This window comes from Caretta caretta, chromosome 11 (genome assembly GCF_965140235.1).
Source record: "Caretta caretta isolate rCarCar2 chromosome 11, rCarCar1.hap1, whole genome shotgun sequence".
Lineage (NCBI taxonomy): Eukaryota > Metazoa > Chordata > Testudines > Cheloniidae > Caretta > Caretta caretta.
This window is the reverse complement of record NC_134216.1, coordinates 2,519,956-2,538,288: the sequence shown is the minus strand read 5'-3', so window position 1 is coordinate 2,538,288 and position 18,333 is coordinate 2,519,956. Positions and strand designations below refer to the sequence as shown.

The following is an 18,333-nucleotide window of genomic DNA, read 5'->3' as shown; positions in this document are numbered from 1 at the left end:
AGGGCTCGGCCCGGGGCCCAGGGAGGGGGCGGCGCCTGCCCGGCACCCACCCCCGGGGAGGGTGCGGCCCCAGCGGCTGCGGAAGTGCCGCACCCCGGGCGGGCGGCGTGTCTGCCCCCGGCTCCGCCCGAGCCTCCCCCGCCGGCCCCCCGGGGCTGCTCCGGGCCCCCCCCGGCCCCCCCCCGGGGCCCCCCGAGCCCCCCCCCGGGCCCCGCTTCCGCCCCCTCACCCGGCGGCCGCGCCCTCGAACTTGAGCGCCAGCGTCTCCTCGATGATGCGGTTGTTGACCTCGAGCAGGATCATGGCGGGGCCGCGGGGGGCCGGGGCCGGGGCCGGGGCCGGGCCGGGCCGGGCCGGGGCGGGGCGGGGCGGGCGGGGGGTCTCAGGGACCGAGGCCGGGGAGGGAGCCGAGCCCGCTGCGCGCACCGGGGACCCGCCCGAGCCTGCGCCGCCGCTTCCGCTCTGTGCCCCGCCCCCGCCGCCGTCACTTCCGCCCGGGGGCGGGCAGGTGCGCGCGGCTCTGCGGCCGGTAGGGGCGTGCCGCTCGTGCGCGTGGGGGGGAGTCGGGCTGGTGCGCGCGGGATCCACGTTAGCCTTCAGAATCCGAATTAGGGCACAGGCTCCCGGGATCCACGTTAGCCTACACGATCCGAATTAGTGCACAGGCTCCCGGGATCCACGTTAGCCTACACGATCCGAATTAGTGCACAGGCTCCCGGGATCCACGTTAGCCTACACGATCCGAATTAGTGCACAGGCTCCCGGTTAGCTACAGGATCCGAATTAGTGCACGGGATCCACGTTAGCCTTCAGAATCCGAATTAATGCACAGGCTCCCGGGTAGCTACAGGGTCCGAATTAATGCACAGGCTCCCGGTTAGCTACAGGATCCGAATTAGTGCACAGGCTCCCGGTTCGCTACCAGATCCGAATTAGTGCACGGGATCCACGTTAGCCTTCAGAATCCGAATTAATGCACAGGCTTCCGGTTAGCTACAGGATCCGAATTAGTGCACGGGATCCACGTTAGCCTACACAATCCAAATTAGTGCACAGGATGGGCTGGTGTGCACGGGATCCACGTTAGCCTTCAGTGTCCAAATTAGTGCATGGGGTCTGAGTTAGCCTACAGGAGCGTGATTAGTGCAGGGGATGGGCTTGTGCAGGATCCAGTCTATTCAAATCTTTTCCGGGGGTGCGGGCCAGAAACGTGGACAAGAGTGATCCAGTGGATACTGTGTACTTGTATGTTCAGAAAGCCTTTGAGAAGGTCCCTCACCAAAGGCTCTTAAGCAAAGTAATCTGTCATGAGGTTAGAGGGAAGGTCCTTTCATGGATCAGTAACTGGTTAAAAGACAGAAAATGAAGGGTAGGAAGGAATAAATGGTCAGTTTTCAGAATGGAGAGAGGGTAATACTGGTATCCCCCAGAGAACTGTATTGGGAGGAGTGCTGTTCAACGTATTCATAAATGATCTGGGAAAAGGGATAAAGAGTGAGATGGCAAAATTTGCAGATGATAGAAACTTAGTCAAGATAATTAAGTCCAAAACTGACTATGAATTGTTACAAAGGGATCTGACAAAACTTGGTGATCAGGCAACTACATGGCACATGAAGTTCAGTGTTGATAAATGCAAAGTAATGCACATTGGAAAATGTAAACCCAACTGTACATATAAAATGATGGAATCTAAATTAGCTGTTATCACTAATAAAGAAAGAGATCTTGGAGTCGTTGTGGATAGTTCTCTGAAAACATCTACTCAATGTGCAGCACCAGTCAAAATGAACAGAATGTTAGGAACCATTAGGAAAGGGATAGATAAGACAGAATATATCACATTGCCTCTGTATAAATCGACACCCACATCTTGAATGCTGAGTGTAGTTTTTGTCACCCCATCTCAAAAAGATATATTAGAATGGGAAAAGGTGCAAAGAAGGGCAACAAAAGTGATGAGGGGGTGGAACATTCTCCATATGAGGAGAGATTTAAAAAAGTGGGACTTTTCAGCTTGGAAAAGAGATGACTAAGGGGGGGATATGATAGAGGTCTATAAAATCATGACTGGTGTGGAGAAAGTGTATAGGGAAGTGTTATTTACTCCTTCTCAAAACACATGAGCCAGGTGTCACCTAATGATTTAATAGGCAGCAGGCTTAAAAGAAACCTAAGGAAGTAGTTCTTCACCCAATGCACAGTCAACCTGTGGAACTCATTGCCAGGGAATGGTGTGAAGTCCAAAATTATAACAGGGTTCCAGAAAGAACTAGATAAATTCATGGCGGATAGGTCCATCAATGGTTATTAGCCAAGATGGTCAGGGAGGCAACCCCCTGCTCTGAGGGTCCCTAGTTTCTGACTGCCAGAAGCTGGGAATGGTGACAGGGGATGGATCACTGGATGATTCCCTGTTCTGTTCATTCCCTCTGGGGCACCTGGCCCTGGCCACTGTTGGAAGACACGATAGTGGGCTAGAGCCCCCGGCCCTTTAAATTGTTGCCACAGCCCCGCTGCTGGAGCCCTGGGGTAGCAGCAGCGGGTCTGGGGTGGCGATTTAAAGGGCCCGGGGCGGTAGTGGCGGCCGGAGCCCCGTCCCCAGAGCCTTGCCGCCGGAGCACTGGGGAAGCGGGGACGGGGCTCCGGGGACGATTTAAAGGGCCCAGGTCTCTGGCCGCCGCTACCGCCCAGGGCCCTTTAAACCGCTGCCGGAGCCCCCGGCTGCTGCTGTTACCCTGGGGAGGCAGAAGGAGGCACTTGCCGGTACAGGGTGGGCCAGGGCTGGCTCTGACCTCCCCAGCCCCGCCCCTTCTGCCCCAGGCCCCGCCCCTTCTGGGGGCCAGAGCCAGCCCCCTTCCAGCCCCGTACCCGTAAGTCCCTAGACTTACTTTCACCCCTGGCTAGATGGACCATTTGTCTGACCCACTATGGCTGTTCTTATCATCCACATTAATGCATGGGATTGGCTTGTGTGCATGATATCCCAGTTAGCCTACAGGATCTGCATTAGTGCATGGGATGGGCTTGCTTGCGCATGATCCTAATTAGCCTACAGGATCCACATTAGTGCGTGGGATCTGCTTGTGGACATAGGATCTCTGTGTGTGCATAGGATCCCAAATAGCACACAGGATCCACATTAGTGCACACATCTGCTTGTGTGCACAGAATCCCAAATAGTGCACCAGTTCTTTTTTGTATAGCATCACAATTAAGCACGCAGGGTCTGCATTAGTGCATGGGATCTGTGCACAAGTCCTGCATGGGCTTGCATTCGTGCATGGGATGAGTGCATTTGCATTAGTGCATGGGATGAGTACACGAGTCCTGCACCAAGAATCTGATTGTGCACAGAATCTACCCGAGGGCACAGACCATGGGATCCACCAGTAAACTGTGCGGGATCCACAGTAATGCAAATTACCTGTTTGTGTGCAGAGAGTACAGTCTGCATTGCTGCACACACAAAAAACACAAACTTCACTAACGCTTGCCACCTGCTGGTGTGCACAGAATCGGTACAAGCACACAAGCATCGCTCGTGTGCAAAGAAACCACCTGGGTGCCCTGATTGCCAAGTACTCTAGGGATCCAGGTAATAGATCTTTTGTTTCATTTAGCTACATGGAAAATAATTGTCAGTAAAAAGTAGGAATGTAAGTGTTGACGCATTTACTGTGGGGATCATGATAAATATGTTCCTAGAGAGATTTGAATCAGGAGATGGTGTGGGTTGAACCCAGGACTGCCAGCACCTACCATTTGATCAAAAAGAGTAACTCTGAGCAGGCAAGTCATAGAAATTTGTCCTCTTATATGAAATAGCCATTAACGTGTAGGTGGGACTCATCAAACCAGTGAGTCCCACACAGACTCCGTTAGTATCCCCAGTGTACAGTTCACTTTAGTACAGTGATTGCACTTTGTGTGTTATCTGTACTGCTCATTTGTGCATCTAATGCACAGAATCCAGGTGAGCGCCCACAAACCCACGAGGGTGCATGGCTCCCAGATACACATCACTGGCTGGGCAGCACACAACACGCCCTTTGTGCGCACAGAATGTGGCAACGTGCCGATAGGGGGTCTCTGGCGAGCTCTGCATGGAGCAGTTGCCTTCGCATGCAGCTCAAGCAATCGTGTGACCAATAATAAGTAGCTCCCATTTATACTTTCCTATTCCAAAGTCATTCTCCCAAGGGTTCAAGTAACTCCCACGGAAGTCATCCTACAAGGGTGGCCTTGGGAAAATTGAGATCTCATCTAGAACCCTGCCCCTGCTGCCGCCCCTAGGAGTTCCGATGCGCAATTTGAACACTGAGATGCCAACTCCTGAGGACTTTGGAATCTATTTTGTATTTTATTTTATTTTCATGTATAAATCTGCATCTGACAGGACATTGCAACAAAAAGACACACATCAGGAAGCACAAATCTGGGTGCAGAGACTTCCCCACCCCAGTAAACTAACCCTCCCTAATAAGCAAACAGGTGGAGTCGTCCTTCCTCTGCCAGTTAAGGGCTGGCAGAGACCTGGGTGGTGATTGCACGTGGACGAGAACATTCCTCTGCATCTTGTTACCTTTACGTGTTAAAAGCTTTGTTTGGAATTTGGCACTTAAAGACCACAAGTTCTTTATGGGAAAAATTTCAAAGCTAGGAGGGGCCGAGGAGAGCAGGATGTGAATTGTGTTGCAGGGCAATGGGCTGGATCATCAACTTGGATCATCAAGAGTCAAGTTTGTTAATCTACAGGACAGGGGCACTATGGCCAAGCGGCAGGGCTCAAGCTTCCCCAACCCATCCCACCAGAGTCCCTTGCCCCTGCCCTGAGGCTCCTGAGCTTAGAGCAGTGGTTCCCAAACATTAACAACCTGTGAACCCCTTTCACTAAAATGTCAAGTCTCACAAACCCCCACCTAAAAATGAATATTTCCAGGGATTTTCTCCTTTACCTGAGTATAAATTATAAAAGCAGTGATCTTGGAAATATAACAATAATATATTTGTTTTTATGACATGCTTATTACACACTATTCATTATTAATTATTATTCATCATTACAGTATTTTTATTACATTATTAAAACGGCAAGACTCTTCCAAGATCTTTTGTAGCTTGTATCACTTTGAATCAGCCTGTTACAAGACAAGGCTCCTGTGTTTCGTCAAGGGGTATCAGATGTGGATCAGCAGGAAGGGATTTAAGAAGCCAACTCAAGGAGTTCCTCCTACACACGCAGTCAGGTCTTGAGCAGTCCAGGCAAACGACGCACGTTGCCACAAAGCTTAAACTTGTTCTTTGTCATAATTTTAAAAGCAATACGAGCTGCCTATTTAATTTTAAAAACAGCAAAAAATGTCCCCCTCCCTTTCCATTTCTTATAAGGAGTCTTGAAGTTTAAATCTCCTCAGTGTGATGGATATGCTTGCTTTGGTCTGCTTAGCTCTTGGAAGTCCAGGGGCTCCGGGCTGTTGGCCCCGTGCTGCCTGGGGTCCCTAGGGACAGCTCCGTCCGCCATTAGGGAAATTTTTCCCAAGAACCCTGTGTAACATTTCGCGAACCCCCAGGGATTCACAAACCCCAGTTTAGGAACCACTGGCTTAGACGGGTTCACTCTCCAGTGGTCCATCGAGGCTTGTCTTTTCTACAGGGCCTGCCATCTAGTATCCGTAGTGAAGTCAGCAACGGCCTACAAGCAGCTGGACTGAGACCCATGGGTCTCAGTTCCAAAAAAATTTATTTATTTAAATAAATTTATTTATTAAAAATACCCATGACTAAAACGTAGCCTTAGTGATGGGCCACCAGCTTTGATAACACCTGGCTAGAGGTGTCAGATTGTCCCTTGTCTCGGACAAACCAACTTACCCACTGCCCAGACTTGCTCGGGAAACACGCTTCCGTCTGGTTTCGGCTTATGTTCATAACTTTACACGGAATGTGGCTACGCACGTTTTCTCATGGTGTTATTGACCAGCGAGGTATTCGGTTTCAAGTGATACCTCCCCAGGCCTGGTCTGTACAAAGATTATTACAAAAGTGTGTAGGGTGTGAATCCTGGGGCACAGTCCATCACGGGGGGGGGGGAGTCCCCGCCCCCAGTGCTCCTGATGCACTGAAATCAACATGCACATCAGTCTGGGTGTGGGAGACGGAAGGAAGAATTGGGGGACCTGAGTGTTTACCCATCATAAGGAAGATCCTTCCAGTCCGGTATTAAAGGCCCCATCTCCCTCCCCTGTTCAGCATCATGGACAAGACCTGCCTTCTTTTCGCAACCTGGTGAACAGCCCTGGAGACTGGAGCCCTCTATTATCCCTCGGCAGGGGATACCCAGAGCGCTCCAGCTTCCCCTATACATTGCCCTGCCCAGGGACCTGGGGTGACCCACTCTGGAGTGGAGCGGGCAGTCCAGTCCCTCTGTCCCATTCAGTCATTGGCCTCTCTGGCGCTGAATGGTGAATGAGGGAGGGTCTGACTTTATACAGGGGGCGGGACTGAGGTTTTGCAGGGGGCGGGGCTAGCACTGTCCACCATAAAGGGTGAAATTGACCTTTTCCTGGGTTTTGCCTTGTTCGTATATTCCTACCCACTCAGAGCCCAGGGCCGGCAAAGGGCAGATCAGGCCCCGAACTCACAGTGACTGGGTGCACAGCTGCTTTTGTGGGTTGTTTTTCTTTTCTACTTGGCAGACGCTTCACCCTCCTCTTCCTGCTCCCATCAGATATCAGCTCCTGTTTATTCAAGAGCCTTCCCCTTTGTTTCTGTGGCTCTGATTTCAACCCCCGTCCAAGCAGCTGTGACTCATAGCAGCTATGCTCATAAAACCCAGCAATGCAGTAGAACCATCTCCAATCAGATCCTGAGCCAAGGGATTTACGCTCATAGGCCCAGGGTTAAACTGAGTGCCAGATCTGGGGTCAAGATAGATGCCCAGGGTACTGTCACTGGAAGAGCTGGCCCTTTAAGAGGAGGTCAAAGTTTGGTTCTGACCCTGGTATCAGTTAATCCCTGAAAATGTTCATTTCCGTTTTTTCATTGTTCAGTCGTCTCTTTCCCTCTGTCCTTTTACTTTTTACCACCTGCTTCCCCAGCCCCCCAATTCATTTTCAAAACTTCTCTCTTTTTTTAAAGGCAATTTTTGTTTTCCAAAACAAACGCTTTTGGAAACATGTTGATAAACTGGAAGACGGGGCCATCGCAAACCCCACGCATCGAGAACAGCTTTGAAAGGTCACTGGTTTCTTCTTTTCCTTTTCCACCAGCTCTACAAATGGGACACTGGCTTTCTGGTTCATGCCAACACCCAGCATGCTGGTGACAGCTCTCACTCCCCAGCCGAGCAAACTCACATCCTTCCAGACAACAAACAATGGCTCTAGGTGGCAGATCCATTGCAGGAGTTGGCCAGGCCAATGCAGAAGGAACCTGTCTGACACCAAGAAGTGACCACGTGATCACAGAGCCACGGAGGCTTGGACAGTGACCACGTGATCACAGAGCCACGGAGGCTCGGCTGTATTAGTCCAGAGCTCTTTCTGGTTGGAATTAGGGTTTATTTACATTGGATTATTTCTCAACAGTGCAGATGTAACCACAGTGATTGGGGCAGGTCAATGGATGCTGAGCCCAGGGCCGGATTAAGACCTAAACACTAAAAAGATTATGGTGCCCCCCCCATGTGTAATTCAAAATAAAAACAATACTATAGCGTAAAATAAAATTTTATTTTTCGAAATGACACAAAACTTACATGTATGCTGAAATTAAAATAGCTGCTTTCTAGATTTTCTGATTGCAAAATTCTGGGTAAGTTCATCGAAGCTGAGTCGACGAAGCACGTCCGCTTCCATACACAATGGGGAAAGTGAATCAAGTCTGTCCTGACACGTTGTTGTTCTCTGAGGGTTTTTTGTTCTTTTCAGCTGAGACAAAGAGAGTTCTGTGGAGCAGTTAGTAATCATCAGTGTTAGCAAAACACGTCGTGCGATCTCCACATTTGGAAATACCTGTTGTATTCCGTCTTTCGATACTGTGTCACGAAGATCAATGTGACTGGATTTCATTTTTCCTGTTTCATTAAACTTTGCGCGCATGTAACAGCGGAACTGCCGGACTTCTCCGCAGAGACTCATGTTCAAGTCAACAGGGTCTGAGTCAACGAGCTTTTGGGAACCTTGTGAATATTGTTCGTCAGATAAGTCCATATCGTTTAGAAAAGAAAATCTACTTGATACTTCTTTGTACACGTCACCTCTCCTCGTCATATGAGCTTCAAGTGTATCGATTATAGCGTAGTAAGTAGATACGCAAAATCTGTCTCTAGGATTCAATGCTGTTTCTGTTGACTGCTATCATTTGCTTGTTTTTTCCTGATTCGCTTGTGGGACTGGGCTTCTTTGTAGTTTGTATCAGGCAAGATATCTTTTGATAGATCTTCAAATCATTCGAAATCATTCCTCAAAGTGTGTAAGTGGTCTGCTAATGATTGGCAGAGGTCTGCACATGTGTTCAGATCCAATTCTTGTTCTTGGAGAGCTTGACTTGTGTGGTCAAAGTGTTGTACAATTTCATTCCACATGGTCGACATGAATACAAACTCTAGTTCTTGCATCTTTTTTGTAATGTTTGCTGCCTCTTGTATAGTTTCTCCCTTTTGTGATTGGTCTTCAGCTATACTTTCTAATGCATCCACAATCTTTGAGTAGGACTCCAGAATTGCACTTGTTGCCACTGCACGTGTATTAGAAAGAGATTTCAGCACACAATCATTGCCCAAATATGTTTTAAGAACAGCCGATCGGTGTGTTGAGGCAGAGAAAAATGTATAAAGTAACTGGACTGGTGAGAAAAAACTTACTGCCACCGGACAACGATCAACAGCACTGCAGCCAACAAGGTTGAGAGAGCATGCAGCACATGGTAGGTGGGGATAAGTAATAAAGAGAGAACAGAAAAACGGGGGAAGAGTGCGTAGTGGAGTGTGAGGAAGTCTAACAAAGTTCTGATTTTTCCCATGATGACTGCTTCAATGCTTTTTTTGAAATATCAAATATCAAATGTTTTCCAAAAAAAATATCATTTTTTTGTGGTGCCCCCTGCTTTGCTGGTGCCCTAAGCACGTGCTTAGTCTGCCTATTGGGTAATCCAGCCCTGGCTGAACCCCGTCATGTGACCAGGTACTGGCCGTTGTAACCCTGACTTCGGTGAGGTACTGCCACCCGGAAATTACAGTCCCAGTGTCTCCGATCAGCCTCCCTGCGAGTCACATTCCTGTCTCGGTTCCAGCAGTTCCTTCACTTACCTGCCTAGCCCCATGGCTGGGCTTTAGGGGAAAGTGCTGTGCAAATCAGTGGGAAATGATCGTTTTCCTACTGTTTTATAGTTCCACCCCGTAGAGGCGAGTGGTGAATCCTCCACCCGCCTCGAGAATTCTAGAGCATGGCTCCCTCTCTGTCCACTTCCACTGGCTTTTCCCCTCGAGGCAGTGCAAGGGTGGCCGGAAATGGCTTGGGTCTGCATGCTTTGTGGTGGTACCAGCAGTCACCCGGAAAATTCCAAATCCTCAGATTGTGTCTCAGCAGGAAGATAATAAATATATAAATAATACAGATTAATAAAGATTATATGTGGACCCAGCACCTATCCTTCTGAAAGCACCCAAAACAACATCTAGACTCATAGTTTTTAAAGCCAGTCAGGAAGTTTATGAACATCTAGCCCAGTGGCGGGCAAACTTTTTGGCCTGAGGGCCACCTCTGGGGATGGAAATTGTATGGCGGGCCATGAATGCTCACGGTTCCCAGCCAATGGGAGCTGTGGGGGCGGCACTTGGGGCAGGGGCAGTGTGTGGAGCCCTCTGGCTGCCCCTACGCGTAGGAACTGGAGGGAGGACATGCTGCTGCTTCCGGGGGGCCGTGCGGAGTGAGGCAAGCCCCAGATCCCGCTCCCTGGCAGGAGCTCGAGGGCCAGATTAAAACATCTGAAGGGCCAGATGCGGCCCCCCGGGCCATAGTTTGCCCACCCCGCTCTAACCTGACCTCCTGCATAGCACTGGCCAGAGAACCTCCCTCAGCGATTCCTGCACCTCACCCCCAACTGGTGGTTTAGCTGAAGCATATTTTTGGAACGAGCTGTGAAGACTCTGAGTAAGGACAGACCCACCGTATTCAGCGGTAAGCTGCTCCAGGGGCTAACTCCCCAAACTGGTAAACCCATGCACCTTATTTCTAGCCTGACTTTCGATCGTTTCTGCTTCCCCCCATCGGCTCTCGTTAAATGTCACAACTTTATATTTACGCAGGTAACATGTTGTTAAAGAGGAGCCACCACGCCCACCACTGAAATGCAGCCACCTCTGGGCTGGAACATGGCAGATGTGTAACCGTGCAGAGCAGCATTTCACTCCAGTTTAGGATAAGGGAACTTGGTAAGTTCATGGAGGATAGGTCCACGAATGGCTAGTAGCCAAGATGGTCAGGGATTCAACCCCATGCTCTGAGTGTCCCTAGCCTCTGACTGCCAGAAGCTGGGAGTGGACAACAGGGGATGGATCACTCGATGATTGACTGTTCTGTTCATTCCCTCTGAGGCACCTGGCATTGGCCACTGTCGGAAGACATGACACTGGACTAGATGGACCCTTGGTCTGACCCAGTCTGGCCATTCTTATGTAAGGACAGTGAGGAAATGGGTCCTGTTTCTTTAAATCTGTATCAGGAAGCCATGTGCGGGTGGGGTGGGGAGAGGGGGGCGTTGGGGAAGGCTGGAGGCAGGGGGAATGAAGCAGTGAGACCAGACAGAATGGGTGGAAGTCTGGCCCCATTGTGGTCTCCAGTCTGACCCCCCTGGGTAACCCAGGCCATGGGACTGCCCTGACGTAACCCCTGTTTGCACTAGTGCAGAGCTTTTAGAAAAACCTCCGCTCTTGATGTACGAATTGCCAGAATCCAGCCTGTCCCTCGCTAGATTGTTCCTCTGGTTAGTTACCCTCCTGCACGGGAGGGCATCACTGGCCCTGGCTCAGAAGGGCTGGGGGTGACGAGTGAAGGTTTTTACCCTGGCTCAGATTCCCATAGGCCGCGCAGCCAGGGGCCGTGGCCCGACCACCTGTAAGCCGGGGCCCTGTGCGAAGTCAGCACAGCTGCTGTCCGGAGCGGTCCAGAGCGTCGCTCTGGCTGCATGGTCACAATGCTTCTGACACTGGCCCCAGCCACCCTCAGTGCAGACGGGGGGCGGCCGCCGGCTGGGCCAAGCGGCACTGGGACCTGGTGCACGGAGCGTCTGTTCCTGTACGGCTGAGAGCCGGGGAGTCCGCCCAGAACTCGACTCCTGCCGGCCTCGGCTCAAGTGTGGGAATCCGACCCCCACTCCCCCCGAAATATCTGTGCTGGCATCACTACCCTGCATACCCCGCTGCAGTCAGGTGTAGCACCCAGGTGAGCCCTGCCTCGATTTCCCCTCCCCCAGAGTATAAACGAGGCTAAGCAGGCCTCCGGGTACTAACGTGCCCCCCCTCCGTTATTAACAGAAAGGATCGGCACTACAAAGCCAGAGCAAGACCCCGCGGCTCCACCGGCGCCCCCTCCGCCTCTGGGCCAGGCGGCGCGATGGCTTGTCGCTGGCTTCAGCACACACTCAGTTCCTCCTCTGCAGCCAGGACTGAGCCTGGGTAATTCTGATTCGGTCCAGGTGCTCCTTTACCGATCACCCATTGTTCCTCCCAGCTGGGCGTTCAGAAGGCATAAAGGGGCCAGTCGCCCGGGGACACCCGCCCCTTGTTTCCAGTCTCAGTTGTCTCACTCCAGCTTCCAGCCACTGGCTCTTGTTGGACCTTTCTCTGCCCAGCTGTAGGGCCCATGACCAGACTGGTGTTCCCCAGATGTGCGGTGTGCTGAGTATGCAAAGAACACTTGGAGAGCGTTGGAGATGGAAGGAGGTTTCTGAACACAACAGGGGTGACCAGTGATAACTAACCAGCATTGCTGTTGATGAGCGGTGTTCAATCTGGGCACTCAGAGGGCTGAGATGGCGTCTGGGAAGCTAGCCCAGCTGGCCCACCACTCCAGAGAGGAGACTGGAGAGTGGTTTTGTATCACCGTTTCCAGGGAAGGCTACTGCCGATCCATAGGAAAGCCTGACCGAGGTTACACCTGTCTCCGGGCCACCAGGGACCCGGCACCCCTAGGGGACAGGGTGTGGGGCAAGGAGACGCCCGTAGAGCTAACAGATGGGGCAGCGTCAATATGATTTAGGGTTTGTTTCTTTTCAAGAATGAGGAACCAGCCTGGGGCTGGGAGCTGAGTCACACGCAGTCCCCACTGAGATCCCTCCCCCGCACACAGAGCGCCGGGCTCCAAGGAACAGTCTCAAAAGAGCCGAAAGGCCAGGTTTTCAAAGTATTCAGGTGCCTAGAGAAGCAGACAGGCACCTCGTGGGCTTTTGAAGAATGCCTGGGCCGGTGGCTCTCAAACGAATTGTTCAACCTCAGTAAATTCACAGTGGCCGCTGTTTTGACAGTTAAAATAGAGCACTCGTGGGAGGGAAAGTGTCATGTCAAGAAAAGACTAAATCTACAGCACTGCAGAAACCACCCGCTGGTCACTAACGAGATCCATTTCGGTCAGCAGCGTGTCAGACCCAATTCCCCGTGGCTCCCCGATCCATTTCCAAACAAGTCTGCTGAAACAAAACCTCTCCGATGGCTTTTTTGCAGCGAAGTAGTTGTAAATATCAACAAACTTGCGGTTTGTTTCACCAGGCTCTGGGAAGGGAATTCGTTCAGCACTTCTCTCTTCTGGCAGCCTCCCGGGTTGGGCCCCTGAGCTTGGTTCTGGATTTGCTCTCGAGAAAGGGAAGTGCCCGCTCACTTACAACGGTTGTTGGAAACTCCATTAATAGCACAATAGCCACACGCGCAAGTTCTTTGTAGTGATGGGAGTGCTTGTGGCCACATGCCCCCCAAATCACGATGGCCAGACACGGAGCCCCCGGGGGCCATGCAGCCACCGTGATCGCACTGAAGAATGACGTCTGAGGCTATGTTCCCTCTAAGCGGCAGGGCTTAGCAGCGCCCCTTCCCTCATCCCCGACCAAGCCCAGCCCCGGCCCTGCCGTGGCCGGCAGACAGGTGCCCCCGCCCCAGCCTGGCCTGGACCTGCTGTGGCTGGGGGAGAAGCACCTCTCCCGCCCCAGCCCAGGTGCTGCCGCCATGGGGAGAGAGAGCTAGGGAGAGTCCTCTCTTCCCACCATAACCCCGGGGAGCCCCACTGCACCCCAAACTCCTCATCCCCAGTCCCTCCCAAGATCCCGGACCCCCAACCAGAGCCCTTGCTCCCACCCGGCACCCCCAACCCTCTGCCCCAGCCCTGAGCCCCTCATCCCTGGCCCCACCCCACAGCCCCCATCCCCACCCGGAGCCCTCACTCCGCCCCCCACCCCCCTGCACTCCAACCTCTGCCCCAGCCCTGAGCCTCCTCCCGCACTCCGAACCCCTCGGCCCCACCCCCACCCCATTCATTTTGGTATGTGCACCAATATGAAGGTGATAATGTCACACAGGGTCGTGTCGCACATCACCTCCATATTGGTGCCCATGGGTGGGGAACATTAGAAGGATGCTGGCCCTAGGTGCTTTCCCTTACATAGCCTTAAAAAGCAGATGCCAGGGCCCGGTTTCAAAAGCGCCCTTCAGTGTCGCATAAGCTCCCGAGCGCTTCTGCAAAATGGGAATTTGGGTCCCGCAGTCACCTTGGCCCTTGAAAATTGTACCCGTCAGCGCCGACTTGTGGGCTCCCAGGTTTGAACATGGCAGCCTCGGTGTCTGATGCCTAGTCAATGGCAGAGGCAGAATTCAAACTCGTGACCAGTGGGAATCTGGCGCGCTCTGATAGCTCCCTGGGCCCATGGGACTCAACGAGAGCCTTTCCTTTGGTTCGCGGATTTGAAAGCCAGAAGAGACCACTACGAACAGCTAGTCTGATCTCCTGCATGATACCCAGAGGTGGCCACCATTGGTGCAGTACCTAGCCCTTTACCGAAAGGGCCTGCTCCTGTGGAATTCAGCGGGCATTTTGCCATTGACTTCAGTGGGCGCACAACTGGGCCGCCCCATGCAAGCTCCTGTTTTAAGGCAACAGAGCCTGTGATCTGGACACATGAGTTATGAGGAGAGGCTGAGGGAACTGGGGATGTTCAGTCTACGGAAGAGAAGAATGAGGGGGGATTTATAGCTGCTTTCAACTACCTGAAAGGGGGTTCCAAAGAGGATGGCTCTAGACTGTTCTCAATGGTATCAGATGACAGAACGAGGAGTAATGGTCTCAAGTTGCAGTGGGGGAGGTTTAGGTTGGATATTAGGAAAAACTTTTTCACTAGGAGGGTGGGGAAACACTGGAATGCATTACCTAGGGAGGTGGTGGAATCTCCTTCCTTAGAAGTTTTTAAGGTCAGGCTTGACAAAGCCCCAGCTGGGATGATTTAATTGGGGATCTGTCCTGCTTTGAGCAGGGGGTTGGACTAGATGACCTCCTGAGGTCCCTTCCAACCCTGATATTCTATGATTCTATGATCTGTCTGGGCAGGGAGATGCTGGCTCTCACAGCCACGTGCCCTTGAAAAGGGTAAAACACCAAATGCATCTAAATTCACCGGGCTTTGCACTGACCCTGGACGAGAGCTGGGCAGGAAGCGGTTTCTCGGCCTGTGCAAATTTGGGGGATTTAAAAATTTTTTTCCTGTCCCAAATCGGGGCGAAAAATCAAAATTTCAAAAATCTTCGTGTTGGGCCAATGGAAACGTTTCCCTTGGCTAATTTTGAAATGTTTCAATTCGAATTTCACCCATTTAATTTTTTTACTATAAATAAGCAAATAGCAAAACAAAATGTCGTATCGGCCTGAAAAATGCAAACTTTTCATTGCAAAACTGTCAAACTGGGACCATTTGTCATTTTCAAAACTTCTTTTCGAAGTGGGACATTGGTCTGGCCCACCCTTTTTTTTGGTTTCAGGGAATTGGAATTCCATCAACAAATTCCTGAGCAGTTCACACTAGGGCCCTCTCTTGGGTGGGAGCCAAGAGTGGGAGAGCCTGTACCTTATCTGGGCTGCTCAGGCATGCACCAGGAGCAGGGATTGCTTTGTGATGCTTCTGCTTCCCACTCCCTGTTAGTGCTTTTTAAAAACAATACAAGTCGTTTGGAGGAAAAGAACCTCCAGTTCCAACGTGCCCCAATTCCCTTTGACTTCCCTGTTGGCAGGGCATCAGACCCAATTCCCCGCGACTCCCCGATCTGCAGCAGGTCAGATCCATTCCTTGCGGCTCCCCGATCAGCAGTGTGTCAGACCCAATTCCCCGTGGCTCCCCGATCGCCCGTGCCTTACCCCCAATGGCCTCGCTTCGAAGAATGCAGACAAGATGCCAGCTGCTGCTGGGCCCCTCATTTGCCAGGCACACTGAGTATATTTGTGCATCTGTGCACTCGGGAAAGCTCTCACGCTCTGAAGGGGTAGGCAGAGCCAGCTCTCCAAAGCCCAGCAGGGCCTTTCCACCTGGTACAGGAACCCCAGCATCATTCCAGTGCGAGCCCCTCTGTCTTTATCAGGAGTTTATTATTTATTTCAGTAGGACCTGGGGGTCTCAGCGGAGATCAGGGTCCCTGAGATTGCGCCAGGTGCTGCACATACATGATAGGAAGAGCCAGTCCCAGTCCCAGAGAGCTCACAGCCCAAGCAGAAGGAACAAGGATGGGGACACGGGGAGTCTGTGGAGGATCAGGGGCTCAGTCCAGATCCTCGGAGTCCTGCCTCATCCCAAGAGCAGTCCACCACATCTCAGGGGTCACATCTCCTCTGCAGCCCCTCCTCCCGCACTGCTTCAGGGGTCCCGAAAGCGCGTAGATCCTCCCCGGGGTGGGAGAGGGCGGGTTCATGAGAAAACCTAGGGATAGACAGAGAGTGAGTGGGAAAGGGAACGACTGAGATAGCCAGGACCTAACCAGCCTGGGCTTTGCAGATTTGCCCCCTGAGTTGTGGGCTGGGGCTGGACACTGGAGTGGGCCGTGGAGCTTTTGGACGGACGAACTTCTGCAGCGATTTCACTGTAAAGTCAGGCAATGGCTCCCTCTGCTGGAATCTCAGCCATCCGAGCCGTGTAGGGCCGGAAGGGACCTCACCAGGGCATCTAGCTCAGTGTTTCTCAGCCTCTTTGATACCAGGGACTGGCTTTCTCCCTTCCTAAACTGCACCAGGGAGATCTCGGGGACCAGCGCTGGCCCACAGCCCAGTCCTTGAGAAACCCCGATCTAGTCCAGTCCCCTGCACTCGCGGCAGGTCTATGGAATAACTAGACCATTGATTGCAAGGGCAGGGAGAAGTGATGTTAAATCCTTCCCCTGGTGGATTGACCTTAGTCCGTGCAGACGAGGCCGCACCGAGGTGGACCAGCACCGGTGCTGGCTCCTGGTTTCCCTTTCTGGGCTGCAGCGGCAGGATCCCAACTCCCCTCGGTCTGAGTGCGTCGTTTCCAGTGCCATGCACTCACTGCTGAACCCCGGCCTGCCCCGGGCTCGCCCGCCCCCCATCAGCTCAAACAAACCTTGTGATGGTTGGGAGACGCTGGGCTCTAGATCCCCCCGCCTGTCTCATTCCCCCCGCCCCCACCCCCCACCGAGCCCCCGGGCCAGGTGTGGAGCTAGCCAGAGGCTTGTGCCCTCAGAGCTAGCAGCTGCGGGTGTGATCCCTGCTACCGCTGTACCAATCCGGTTCCACATCTAAACACGGAGCGCCTGCCGTGGGCGTGAGCCAGCAGAGGAGACGGTAGGAACCGAGGGAGGGGGATGCTGGGGATCCTGCCCTGAGCCAGAGTTACCAGCTGGGCGTGAGCCCAGGAACGCCGCCTCTTGAATTAGCCCCGAGGCTGGTTTTGCCATCGGGACTCAGGGGGCTCCTCGCGGGACTAAAGGCAAGTGTCTGAGTCGCAGGGGCCTAGGTCCGTCGCTGCTTCTTCAGGCCTATTGAAACACTGCCCTCTGCTCCTCCAGCCTGCAGTGGGCTGATCTCATTCCAGTAGAGGGAACCCCTTGGGGAGGGAACCCCTTGGGAAGGCTAGCCCCCTGGCCACCCCCCTTCCACTCAAGACCCTGCCCCCACCCACCGGAGCCCCGAGCGCCCCCCACGGCCAGAGCCCCGAGCCCCCTTTCCCTTCCCCCCTGTAGCCGGAGGAGCCCCAGCTGGCCCGCCCTAGCTGCGCCGGCTGGTCCGAGCCACCCCAGCTGCGCCGGCCCGAACAGCCTGAGTCTGCCGGCTTCAGGGGAGGAGGGGAGCGAGGGCGGGGCCTCGGGCAGAGAGTGGGCGGGGCCACAGCCTGGGTTCCGGGAGGCTTAGCCTCCCCTGGCCTTCGATACCTGCCGCCCCTGCACGGTGGCAATATTGAGCAGGAGGAGGGAGGTTGTATTACCACCGGATTCGACCCTGGTGCGACCGCTGCTGGAATCCTGGGTCCCGTTCTGAGGCCCACAGTGCAAGAAGGATGTTGGTGAATTGGAGAGAGGTCAGAGAAGAGCCCCGAGAATGATCAAAGGATTAGCAAACCCGCCTCGTAGCGACAGACTGAAGGAGCTCTATCTATTTAGCTTAACCAAGAGAACGTCACTTCTCTTTTTCAGTCTATAAGTGGATCCACAGGAACTGAAATTTGACAACAGAGGGCTCCTCAGTCTAGCAGACAAGGTCTGACATAAGCCACAGGCCGGAGGTTGAAGCTAGACAAATTCAGACTGGTAAGAAGGAGGAAGAATTTGGGCATCACTGAAGTAGAGGATCATGGCGGTCCCAGCTGGCCACAGACTGTGTGACTCACTCGGCATGGATGGGTCTTGGGCAGCTCCCCCCGGGGGGGCAGGGGTGGATGCATCACACACAGGAGAGGCTCGGCTCTGCCGAGCGCTCACCTCGGGTACGGTCATCCGTGCCGGGTCCTGCAGCACCAGAGAGGGAGCTCCTGGAAAAAGAGAAGAAAAATAATTGCAGGGTCCTTGGGAAAGTTGCCCAGCCCCCCAATTGAAAGCAGGAGCGGCCACGTGCATTCATTAGGGTTAAATGTCCCTCTCAGAGACCGGCCCACAGAGGAGAGGCATCTTCTGCAAGCAGTTCCTGCAGGGGATTAGTCCGGTGGCTCATGCTTTAGCAGGCCTGGGTTCAATCCCCAGGGACCGCTCTACAAGAACCTCAGTTGGTTGCACTGCAGGGGTCCGGAGGCAGAGGCAGCCCATGGGACAATTACGCAGGTGGGCATGCGCCATGCAACGCTACCCACTGCCTCCGTTCG

The 18,333-nt window shown here is 53.1% G+C and overlaps 1 protein-coding gene across 3 annotated transcripts in view; it reads right to left on the bottom strand.

Annotated features, from left to right (window-relative positions):
• Positions 1 to 18,333, bottom strand: part of ARPC2 (actin related protein 2/3 complex subunit 2) — a 308,635-nt gene that overhangs the window by 33,499 nt on the left and 256,803 nt on the right. For all 3 annotated transcript variants that reach the window (XM_048868778.2, XM_048868779.2, XM_075117701.1), the window contains exon 2: positions 230 to 329. In XM_048868778.2, coding sequence (XP_048724735.1) covers positions 230 to 303 — 74 coding nt within the window. In that variant the 5' untranslated portion in view covers positions 304 to 329. The remainder of the gene's footprint in view (positions 1 to 229; positions 330 to 18,333) is intronic.